The 12156-nt window shown below is 44.7% G+C and overlaps 2 protein-coding genes across 3 annotated transcripts in view; one reads left to right on the top strand and one right to left on the bottom strand.

The window, feature by feature from the left end:
- AVEN (apoptosis and caspase activation inhibitor) overlaps window positions 1-1331 on the top strand; it is a 147965-nt gene extending 146634 nt beyond the window's left edge. The window contains exon 6 of the mRNA XM_053594082.1: window positions 903-1331. Coding sequence (XP_053450057.1) covers window positions 903-1021 — 119 coding nt within the window. The 3' untranslated portion in view covers window positions 1022-1331. The remainder of the gene's footprint in view (window positions 1-902) is intronic.
- A 90-nt stretch (window positions 1332-1421) lies between these two features.
- The window catches only part of RYR3 (ryanodine receptor 3), a 502828-nt gene continuing 492093 nt past the window's right edge, over window positions 1422-12156 (bottom strand). For both annotated transcript variants that reach the window (XM_053594081.1, XM_053594080.1), the window contains 9 exons: window positions 11631-11758; window positions 11187-11247; window positions 10761-10907; window positions 8167-8301; window positions 6675-6831; window positions 5826-5890; window positions 5374-5474; window positions 3205-3256; window positions 1422-2312 (listed from right to left, as the gene is read on the bottom strand). In XM_053594081.1, coding sequence (XP_053450056.1) covers window positions 2217-2312; window positions 3205-3256; window positions 5374-5474; window positions 5826-5890; window positions 6675-6831; window positions 8167-8301; window positions 10761-10907; window positions 11187-11247; window positions 11631-11758 — 942 coding nt within the window. In that variant the 3' untranslated portion in view covers window positions 1422-2216. The remainder of the gene's footprint in view (window positions 2313-3204; window positions 3257-5373; window positions 5475-5825; window positions 5891-6674; window positions 6832-8166; window positions 8302-10760; window positions 10908-11186; window positions 11248-11630; window positions 11759-12156) is intronic.

The following is a 12156-nucleotide window of genomic DNA, read 5'->3' on the forward strand; positions in this document are numbered from 1 at the left end:
TGCTGTGTACCCAGCTTCCCGAGCTGCTCCCTGCCTGACTGCAGTGTAAACCTGGGGCTGCAGACTGAACTTCTGTTATCTGAAGGCACTAGGATACCTGTGGCTCTGAGCTTTGCCACGGCAGGCCCTTTAATCCACTGAACGGGCCACCTTTTCATACTTCTTTCTTGCTATTTTGATTTTTTTTTTCCCCTACAAAAAAACAATTTCTAATTTGTGCATGCCCTGAGGCGAGGAGGCCTAAAATGATGACTGCATTCAAGAGCCTTTAAGGATTTTCCAGGCTGGCCACAATAGCATAAAGCCAGCTGAGTTGCTGGTCTTTAAAAAAAAAAAAAAAAATCAAAAAAAAACTAAGGCCTGACACAGTGGCTAACGCCTATAATCCTTGCACTCTGGGTGGATTACCTGAGGTCAGGAGTTTGAGACCAGCCTGAGTAAGACCGAGACCCCATCTCTACTAAAAATAGAAAAACTAGCCAGGTATAGTGGCAGGTGCTTGTGGTCCCAGCTGCTTGGGAGGCTGAAGCAGGAGGATCACTTGAGCCCCAAGAGCCTGAGGTTGCTATGAGCTATCATGCCATGGCACTCTAGCCAGTGCAGCTGAGACGCTTATATCCAAAAAAAGAAAAACCAAAAAAAAAAAAAAAAAAAAAAAACAACCTAGTGAACTGTGAGCTTTAACTTCAGAATAAACAGAAGAGCAGATTTCTACTTCGCATTTATTGTTTAGATATTACTGTACCGTACCATTTAAGGGAGTACCAATAATGATGTTTGTGCTTGTTATGAGGAAAGTGATAATTAGGGCAAAATTATATCCCTGGAACAACCCCCAGGGAAGCTTTACCCCTCAATCTGGGCCTAAGGCAAGGTTGTTAACATTGCTTTTATTTCCCTAGTTCCTGCAAAACCATCTGTGACTGAGGAAAAGGACATGGCACCTGAGCAACCAAGTACATCCCAAAACGTGGTCACTGAGGAAGAGCTGGAAGACTGGCTGGATAGCATGATTTCTTGAAGAAGAAAAAAAAAAAAAAGTGCCTGAAGCAAATTTTGGTTGCCTTCTAAGTAAGGGTGGGCATAGGCTTTCCTCGGGAGCAGCTCGTTTACAAGCATGCCCCAGCCAGGGTGTTCCTTTACGCTTATAGCAGTAACCCCTACCTCTGTGCTTGAACATCTGCATTTGTTTTTCCAGCTTAAGGGCAGGGGCTGTATGGCTCTTAGTTCTAGCCTTCTTCTGGGCACGGTTTGTGTACAGCATAGCAGGTACTGCTGATGATTAAGAGAATAGATGCAAACTGGCCAAAATAAACAAACACTGGTCTGAGGATTTTTTCTTTTCTTGTGCAGAGCTCTGGTGTCTTATATCCCTTTCCCCAGCAGTCAGAGTGGTGCACTCCAAGAGGCCAAACCATGGATTGGTGTGTATTACTTTATTGCAGTGGGCACTTCATATTATTTGAGGAGATTCACTCAACACAGCAGCTCCACTACTTACAAGAGACCATAGAGCATTACTCAATTTTGGCATAAGAGATTTTTCTGAATTTTTAGTACAGTACTTTTTCTTCTAATAACAGCAATTGATAAGCTGTTACTAAAAACAGAAAAAATTATATGAATAACCTTCGAGTGCAGTTTCATAAAGTAAGATCAACACAACTAATTAATGGAACTGTCCCTCTGAAACACAAACATAAAAAAAACTTGCATAGCTATATCTAAAGAGATTTTTAAGGCACTTAATCGATTTTTCAGTGTCGACAAAGTGTTGGGTTTAACTGCTTAAAGCTTTTCAAGCCGATTCTGGAGACAGTCACGAGCAAGGACCATGGGAAAAATTAGACTGCTGTTGAAATTTTTTTTTTTTTTTGTAAATCAGACCATGAGTCACCAGTTAGATACTGTCCTATGACATCCATGTGTTAAATATTTCAGCTATTATGCATCTAAGACCTCATAACTCTCCAAACCTCTCCTCAATGCTGCCAGCCCAATAAACTAGTTAATTGGGACTGAAAACCTTGAAGGCATTCAAGGAGAGGTTTCTTTTTTTCCCTCCTTTTTAAACATTTATCAATTTCAAAATAGCAAATTTTCTTGTAGGGGAAGCACGTAGAAAATGTCACATTTCAAATAAATGTCGTGTAACTGTGAAAGGGTTTTATTTCACTGGAAGTTGACTGTCCATAATCATGGTGCTGCTTTCAGATTTATCCAAGCTGATCTTCATATTGTTTGCGAAAGCAGTCCCCCGCTGGGAAGAAATCCCAACACCTTTCTTGGTACATCTTCCAGACATATGATTCCTGAAATATTGTGAACAAGGGTGCTTATTTGTAAACACAGTAAGCTAGAACCCTGCTTGTTTTTGCTGTGTGGCTCCCCACTTAGGAGGACTGGTGAGCCCAAACCAGCACCTTATTTCTTGTTCTGTGGGCAGCCCAGGCTGCTCTGGGAGCAAGAAGCTAGGTCTCCCTGACAGTGCTGTCCCCAAAGAAAACTGAAGATAAGTCTGCGGTCGCCCCTAGAAGAGTTAGCAGGGGGCTGACTGCGTGTCACTTGTAATCAGTAGAAGGCAGGAGAAAACACAAGGAAAGGGCATTTGGTGCTGGCTCGGGCAGATGCCTGGAGCACTAAAAAACCAGATCTGGAAACGAACTGCCTCTCCCTTTGAGTGTCTGAACTGTAAACTTTTCCTACAAATGCAGTGATGTTTGAATATCTGGTTTAATCTCTTCTTCACACTTAATCACAGCCTCTCCTGACACATCCTTTCACTCATCCCCTCACGCCCAGGCCTCCACCTTCCTGTTGTCAGCCCCGCACAGGTTGTTATCTTTCTTAGGCTGTCTCTCATGCGCTTTCCTCTGCTTCTCCTGCTCTTTGTTACAGCCACCCACTCTGTTTCTCATCGTCTTTTGCTCTGTGATGCTCTTCCCACCCCCAGCTATTCTAGTCTGAGGCAGTAATCATAATGGTTTAGAAAATGTGTTTGTTAGGAGGGATAATAGCAGGACTTTCGGAATAGCTGAGGTCTCCATAGAATGCTGGCTTCTTAGATAGAATGAGACTAATGGGGTCATCTGGCTGTGGTACATCTGCATTTCACATTGCCTGTGCCCTGCTAAGTCTCCAGACTTGGGGAAGGCGGTATCCAACACAGGGTGTGATTCTTAATTAAGGCATCAAATTTCTCACCTGACCTGTGTGCTCTGTTTCATCTTTATTAATCAAATACATCAGAAAGAACCTAGAACAAGGGAAAGAAAATATTAGATACTCTGGTGGGTAAACTGGAATCAGGGTTCAAAAAATATCTGGCACCACTGCCTTAAAGAATCATGGAAGTGGGGCTTCAGGGTACCATCATTTTCGGCTAGTAACATACCTCACTCCCCAAATCAGCCCCTCCGTGAGGAGAGATCCTTGTTGAACTAAGGTCAGGCAGTGTTTTGGCCCCTGTTTCATTGTTAAGAAAATTCTAATCTAAACAATAAAATAGTAGCCCAGATTCTTACCATGTAGTTCAAGAATTGAAATTACATGTATGTCTCAAGGATATCTGTCACGAGAAAGAATTTCATGTCACTGAGTGTTCTGGTCCTTCCAGAAGTATCGTTTTGTTTTTATTATAGATGGCTGGGAATGCCAGTGTAGTTTCACTTGCTCTGACCATGATGAGTCTCAAGTTTGAGTTTGCCTGTGACACATAAGTATCCCAGTGGGCTGCAGCTGAAGTCTCAGCTCACACGGTGTGATCTCAGAGACAAGTTTCCAAAGGAACGTCTCGTGCCCTTCAGGAAAAGGATTGTAGGGCTGGTAGTAAGGAAGAGACAGTGGAAATAACATCCACTCTCTTCTGAGAGGGAGAGAGGCTGAACCCCGGATCTTGAGTCTGCTAAGGGTGGCACTATGCTGGTATCTGTAGCTTCAGGTTCTGGGCAGGAACAATGGCTCTAGAAATATGTTAGTGGCCTTCCTCCTTCACTAAACTAGGAAAGAAAGTAGGGGTATCCTCCTCATGTGTGATAGCATAGGACATTGTTCCTTTCCCAGCATGTTTACTTGACAAAGCACCATTTTAGGTGGGAGGCTCAGATATAGTGTTCTTTCCCCTCAAGCTAGAGGGTCTAGAAGGGGCTAGAGACAGAGAAAGAGACCATTATAACACAGGACGATGGGAAGATGTAGAAGTGGTTCCCAGCTAGACAACATCTTTCTCCTGGTCCATGACCTCCTGGTGTTGACACGGACGCGCACTCACCTTACGGAAGGTATGTGTTCCTCTACTAAGTAATGCATGTTCCCTCCATTAAGATGGAAATTCCCTTATTGAGAATTAACAGTGACAAATACTTGTGACACAAAGAAGGGCACGCTAAATTTACTTTTTAAAAACTGTGGTTTTGTCTTACGCATCTTGTAGCAAAAAGACTTATCTTTGCCCATTTTCTTTGACAACACTACCTTTTCCAAAGGCTGGGCCTGTTCCCTCCTAAAGAAAAATGAGGACTTCCCAAGCCATAGAATGTAGAGAGACAGGGGAAGAGCAGGGCCAGGGAGCAGAGCCCAGCATTTTTTTCTCTTGCAGATTCAGTTACAAAATCTGAATTTTCAGGTAATATAATCAGTATACTCTATAAATCCTATAAGTTATAAGTTTCATAGGATGCCCTGGCACATAACAGGCTCAAGTTATTTCTTCTTGAATAAATGTTTTACATTAGAAAAAGTGAAATATTAATTTTTTAATTGCCAATTGGGTGCCAGACATTGCTTCAGGTGCTGAGATAAAGCAGAGAGAAGACAAATGTATCCCCAAACTTCCCGTTATCATGAGGCTTCTGTATTAATGGGAGAAGGCAGACATGGTGAAACCTGAAAACTGACCGCAGAATTTAGCACCATGTGGGTCACTGGCGCCCTCGACCAGATTTGGAGGGGGCACCCACAGGAGCGTGGGAAGAAACACTGGAGATGGCAGGGGACAGTTTTAAAGTTTTGCGGAAAGGGGGAAAAAAGCAGAGCAATAACAGTGAGTACAACGGGGCACAGACTTTCCTGCCTTTAGGATGAAAACAAAAGCACATTTATGGTGCTAATAAAAGTACAGTAGAGAAGGACAAATTGCTCAAATTGTCCTTGAGAAGGGGGGGCGGGGAGGAATCCAGGCCTAGGACATGGGGCTGGCCTTGGTGAGGAGCAGGGGAGACGAGGGAGGGGCAGAGTGTACAGACAAGCCACTGGCTCCTGGGGACTCTGGGGAATTCTTAGAGGAGAAGAAAGGGCATCAGCAGCAACTGAACTATATGACATAACTTTTTTTCCCCACAACTCCCATCACTTCTATCAACCAACAATACTCACAAGTAATTGGCTAAGTTGTGCTCTTGTAACGTATGTGTTTCAAAACCATGAGGGATCGTGTCAAAGTAGTCATTGCCAATCCCACAGATGAAACATTTAGTCTAAGAAAAATAACCAAGGCAGAAAAGTCATTAGTAGACAGGGCGATACAAGCAGAAGGGAGAAGGGTCATGGTCGCTGTGTGTGGAGGGACAACGAAAAGTCTTTCTCTAATGCCTCCAGCGTGCCATACACCCTGCTCCCGGTCAGCTGAGGACACTGCTACCCTCTCTCCAGGCCTGGGGAAGAGGCAGGGAGGACAGGTATGGGCCAGAGCTGGGACACAGCTACGGAAAACAAACTCTAGCTTAGTCTAGCGCTGGCCCTAAGTAACAATAGAACCTAGTGTTTAAAAATTCATTTGCGGTGGGGCTGTGCAATAGAGCTAGAATTAGCAGTAAGAGGAATGTTACCTCCATATCTTCTCGCACTTGTTCCTGTTGGTCTCTTAGCTCTCCGAAAGCATCGATAATAAGACCTGGAATTTAAAAGACAAAGACAAAGCACCTTAAATAATGTGTGTCATGGCTGGAGGTAGAGGAGCGATAGAGGGACTGCAGAGGCCACTGTGTTTTGTCAAAAAAGTGAATTATCAAGGTGAACTATTCAATTAAAGCAAAATTAAGGGAAAAAATGCTGGTGTTTACAGGTGCTACATCCTAGCTGTTCCTCTAAACTCCACTTTTCCACACTGTTTGAGGCTATTAACTACACGCTCCTTCTAGAAATCTCCTTCCCTTTCCACTGGCCCCGGGTTTTGCGTAGCCAGTGGTCTTCAGTTTTCAGGATGGTGCTTCCTGATCTCCTGGCCCCTCAGGTGTACCCGGGACCAGAGTTCCTGCTGGTCGCTTTGCTGCTCAGTCCCAACACCAGCATGTCTTACAGGTACCTTAACTCAGCATGACTCACACTAAATTCATCATCATCTTTCTTCACTGCCTGACAAGCCATTGACTAAAATACCACCATCCCTCCTTCCTCCCTCCACCCACACAAGAAGAGAAAACATCCTCTGTTCCTTGCCCACCTCACTAGCCACAGGAAGAGAGGAGGGGTAGCTCTGAGCAGAAGGGAAGGAGAGGGGCCTCCGGGTGGATCTGCAAGGTTCTCGTAGCGGTATCTTCATGAGTCTTTGGTTTTATATTAAATTGTGAGCCAGAACCTCGTATATAGGAGATGCTAAATTAATAAGTAAATGAACTTAAAAACTTCTTCATAAAACGATTGACAGGAAAGCAAAAGAACGTAATTGGCAACCATACCTTGAATGATGGCCAACAGGATGACAATGACAAAGAAGAAAAAGGTGATGTCAAAGACGATGCGGTACATTTCATAGGGGTCCCCAGCAGGGTCTTCGATTTCATCGCCAATGCCCCCTCCTGCTCTCACACCCACATACATGTGGAAAAGGTAACACTAGAGAAGAAAATAATGGCAATTCAGGCAAAAGTACAGGGTTTCATTAGTTTTTGGCAAGATGGTCAGATCGTTCGTGTGATGGGGTCAGAGGATGGCAGCCATGAATTCTTCAGTGGTCTCAGAGTTCTTGCTGTTATCGGCTACACCCTCTGGTCAGTTTAGTTCTACAAAGATGGCATTCAGGCCTTTAAAAGATATTTTTGGTTCATTTTCTAAAAAATGGTTTTGATCTATTTGATATGTACAACAATATTCATTTAAGGTGTGTGTAAGTTGAAAGTCTGTCTTTATGCCTTGATGAGAATGGCAGAGGCTGGAACTAGTTATTTCTCATTTAAGAAGTGTCAGCCTGACCTTCAGGGAAAGGCCCTCTCTTCTCTGGGAACCCCTGGACCCCAAGCAGGGCAGGGATTTTTGCAGCATCTTAGACAATAGACTTTTTCTCTCTTCCTGTGCATGTGTGTGATCTGGGCACTGTGGTGCTCACTGAGCAGGGCACCTGCTCTCTCTCTGCCTGGATGGGGTAGACTCATGGGGAAGGGACAGTCTGTCCTACAACTGGTAAATCACAAGCCAAGGGCAGCCTGACTGTTACCATAACCTTGGTAATGATCACACTGGTACTCTAGTGGCCAATTGCTGTCTCCTGAGGGTGCTTGACCCAAGGAGCACACGGAGAATTTTAAGCCAAGAAATGTTACCTGTTCTATAGGGAAATGATCACAGACTGGGGTGCTTCACTGTCATCTGTCTCTAAAACACATGTTCTTTTTCCGAAATCTGGTCACTATGGACTTCAGAGAGGCAGGCCTACCGTGGCTGTGCCAGCTCACCTGAGCTGTGCCTTTCTTTTCGACAGGGTCTGAGGGGAACCCCTGACCTGATCCTGCTCTCTTCCATTCTCCAGCCTCTGCTGCTGTTCTGCAGGAACCCTACTGGCTTGATGAAATAACTCGGGTACTTACACTGATCCATGGGACTTACTCCCAGAGCTCAGAGATGACAAAATTTGACTCTAAATGAAATTTAGATACAGGTCTATTCACAATGATGTCCCGTCTTTACCCCGGACAAGTTTAGATGAATGATGACCCTAGCCTGGGGGTTCTTCTCTTCCTACTAGGCATAGACGCGCAGTGGTGAAAACTCCTTCTATAACTTCCATCTTCCAGGACATTTCTCCCTCTCAGATGAGACATCTGTATTTGGCTCTACTCCCTACTGTGCTGTACAACCCCCAGCTCTCACTTAGCTCTCCACACTGCCCCGCACAGCCCTTCTCCCTGCGAGACGGAGGCCCCAGTGGCCTGAGGTGGGCAGACAGGCCCTCACCGTCATCATGTCGTCACACTTCATGTCCGGCTCGTCATCGTCTTCACTCTTGTTATAGAACTTGCGGAAGAAGTTGAAAGCCACCACCGTGTAGAGGTAAACCACGACAGCCAGGAGACCGACAGTCAGAACCAACTGGGGAACGGGGAACAGGGACAGAGAAGGAACAGGAAGTGAGGTCTTCTCTACCTTTGAATGGCTCACGAGAGACACGGGAAAGCAGGGTGAGACCCCCACGAGGGCTGGTGCTGCTGCAGGCAGAGAGGAAGATGGGGACACAGAGAAGGGGAATGGGGTGTCATGGGCAGAATCGTGTCACCTCAAATCATGTAGAGAAGCCCTGATCTCCAGTACCTCAGAAGGGGATGTGTGGAGACAGGCCTTTAAGAGTGATTAAGTTAAAATGAGGCTGTTAGGGTGGACATGGATCTAACCTCACTGGTGTCCTTATAAGAAAGGGGGATTAGGACAGAAACAGATACCCCAGACCCACGCACACAGAGGGACAATCACGTGAGGGAGCACCAAGACCATGGCCAGCTGCAAGGCAGGGAGGGAGGCCCCAGAGCAGACCAGGCCAGCGGGCTCCCTGATACTAGGACCCCAGCCTCCAGAAAGGCCAGCACATTCCCCGCTGTTGTCCACGCCTCCCAGGCTGTGGTGTTTCCTCTGGCAGGCCCCAGAAACCGATGCCCAGGGTGATGGACTGGGCATGTGTAAAACACAAAGGTACTTAAGTATTGAGCAGTGAAGGTGCTCTGAGGAGGGAAGGCACCTTTTTTTTTTTTTGTTTTGTTTTTTAAACAGAGTTAGTTACCTGAGGCTTCTCAATGTGTCTGAACTCCATCCAGGTTAGTACAAAAGATGTAAAGTCTCTACTTTTTTATAGCTGAATAGTATTCCGTGGTGTACATATACCACAGTTTATTAATCCATTCATGGCTTGATAGGCATTTGGGTTATTTCCAGACAATAACATTTTATTTCTAAAAAATCTGCCCAGGCCCTTTGTGGGGTCACAGGTCCTCCTTATTTCCAGGCATAGGCAGTAAATATTCAGCTCCATAAATAAGAAATATATGGGATCTGCACATCTGGCCTATACTAGGGGCTAGGTATTGTGCTAGAGATCTGAAAATCAACAAGATAACATCTTGGCCTTTAAAGAGCTTGGTAGAGTGTCATCCTGGGTGCTATAGTTCGCTCCTGTAATCCCAGCACTCTGGGAGGCTGAGGTGGGTGGATTGCCTGAGCTCAGGAGTTTGTGACCAGGATGAGCCAGAGCAAGACCCCATCTCTAAAAATAGCCAGGCATTGTTGGGGGTCATGTAGTGCCAGGTACTGGGGAGGGTGAGGCAAGAGGATCGCTTGAGCCTAAGAGCTGGAGGTTGCTGTGAGCTATGACACCACAGCACTGTACCAAGGGTGACAGAGTGAGACTCTGTCTCAAAAAAATAAAGAGCTCACCTAAAAGGGAGTGGGCTTAAGTGCTAAGATAAGTATTCGATATATTCAGTGACCTCTTGAAGAGGAGTGGTTACTCAATCTTTGGATAGCAAATCTTTATAGAAAGCAGTTGGTTTAGAAAAAAGAGAATGAAGTTGGACTTTGTACTAAGGAAGAAAAGGGGCCATCTAGAAGCTGTGTGGCCTTGGATAAGACACTTAGCCTCATGCAGTGCTGTAGTTGGCAAGGCCAGAGTCACACCTCCCATCCTGCCAGTGAGACAGACTGAGCAGTGCAGGTGTGGAGAGGGTGATTAAGTGAGGAGAAGTCCCCCTGGTATCTGGGCTGCCTTCTGGGGCCTGGACCTCTTTTATTCCTCCTTTCCTGGGTGGGTGGGGTTTGTCAGTGCGCCTAGCACCACGCCCTCATGCTATATCCCGCCTGTTTGCTTCACCTCCTCCTCACACCTGCACCCTCCAGCTTCACCACCCTGGCCCAAAGTAAGATGTTACATAGGACACTTTGACTTTATTAAAAAAAAGACTTAGCTTCTCTGAGCCTCAGTTCTGTTACCTGGAAAGTAAACATAACATCTACCTTATATAGTGCCTGTGACATGGCACCTGATTAACTGTAATATTAACTATATAATATGTATATGTAATAACTATTATAGGTAGACGTAACTGTTAACTACATAATATGTATATTTTATACAGATCTAATTTTTAATATATATATATATCTTAAATCATTGGTTCTTAATTTGAGGCAGATATCCAAGGTTCCTGGGGTATTTCCTAACTATACACAGTATGTCTACTTGCTAACCCCTGGAATTGTATCAGATCCACGGAGGAATAGGTAGACCTAAAAGTCTCCAAGGTTATTCTGATATTCCCATCACCCAGCTCCCTCCCCTGATTGATCTAAATGTTAAGGATCTCTGAATCAAGGTGTTACTGCCTCTGACATGATGGCTGGAGTTCTGTAAAAACAGTCACTATTAGTTCAAGTGTTTGGCCAGGAAAGGTGCATTATACACCATGACACGTTCCTTCCTGTTACACCTAGCCTACTACCTATTGTTGGGTTTTTCTCCATTCATATGTAGGTCCATTCTGTTCTGCATCAGTATAAACCAATACCTGTTTGCCATTGTGAGTTACAGACGACAGAATCGTCCTCAGCGTCTTGAAGCCCATTGCGATATCCAGGAGGTGAGCAGCAAAGAAGAAGTTGTTGTAGTGGCCCAGGATCGACATGGTTGTGTACCAGGCAAGGTAGAGAAAGGACTGTGGAGTTAGAAGAAATTTAGCTTTTTATGCATTTTTGCTTCATGCTGTGCTCATCAAACCATTTTTTTCTCTTCTTTGGGGACAAAGAGAGGGGAGTAGGGATTTGTGTGCTGATGCACTGTGAGCTGGCCTGAGAACTGCCACATGAAGCCCCATCTACCTTACATGGCTCTGCAAGAGAGACAGGCTCCCCCAGCGCTAGAAAGGTCTGGGTCTTTGGACAGACTCACTGAACCTGGGGTGCAGAAGCTTGTTTTTCCAGGTGCAAGTACTTACATTGTCCGTAAAAACAACCCCCAGCTTCCAGATATGATACTTCATGTCGATGGAACTTAGCCTGAAGAAGAACAAATAACTTTAAAACGTACAAATGTCAAGATCTAGTTAAGTGTTTAATAAGAGGAAAAATTAAGTTTTTTCCCTTAGGTTTAATAACCTAAATATGGCTCTGAGCTGGATCAAGTTGTATGCGTTCCCTGTCAGAGAAGGGTTGGATCATACATACATCCTGAAATTTTAATTAGTCTTTCTTTTTCAGCACTATTAGGCATAAAAATGGATTGGTCTTCAAATGTTTAAAGCAGTGCTCTCCCCATGTGTTACCACCTAGGAGAAACTCCAGGGCCTGAGAGAGCAAAGACATGGTGGTGAGTTTGCCCTCAAGCACACCGAGGAGGATGCATTTCAACCACTTGGGATTTTAACTCCTAAGCACTGTACCATGACACCAGTGAGGCTGCCTCTGCTTCAGTCTCTTCTATGGGGCTAAAGTCAAGGGCATTTTTGTCCAAACCCAGGAGTTCAGCAATGCGCTCTGCTCCGTAGAGATCTCCATACTTGTTGATCACCTAAAGCAGAGGATGACAGGGTAAGCCCAGGCCGCGTGCCGCCAGCCTTCTCTAGCTCTGTGGTCTGCAGAGCTTTTGCTGTTCTCTGGGCTCTTAAGACAGGATTTGAAGTGCAGTGGGATAGGGTGAGAATTAAATGGAATAATATGTTGGAACCTCTGGCAAAGTACTAGGTGCCTTGTAGCGTTCAGTAACTGTTACACATTTATAGAGCCCTAAGAGTTAAATGTGTGTAGTAAAAAGACTAAAGAAAAGGTCATTCAATAATTCTGCTTTGGTGGAGTTATGACTGATTTGCAGGAGGATTTTCTTTCTATTTTTGTATTACTATTTTTCAAATATTTCATAATGAGCAAATAATTCTTTACATGTGGGAAATAAACAAAAATGTACAACAG

Source organism: Nycticebus coucang, chromosome 6 (genome assembly GCF_027406575.1).
Source record: "Nycticebus coucang isolate mNycCou1 chromosome 6, mNycCou1.pri, whole genome shotgun sequence".
Lineage (NCBI taxonomy): Eukaryota > Metazoa > Chordata > Mammalia > Primates > Lorisidae > Nycticebus > Nycticebus coucang.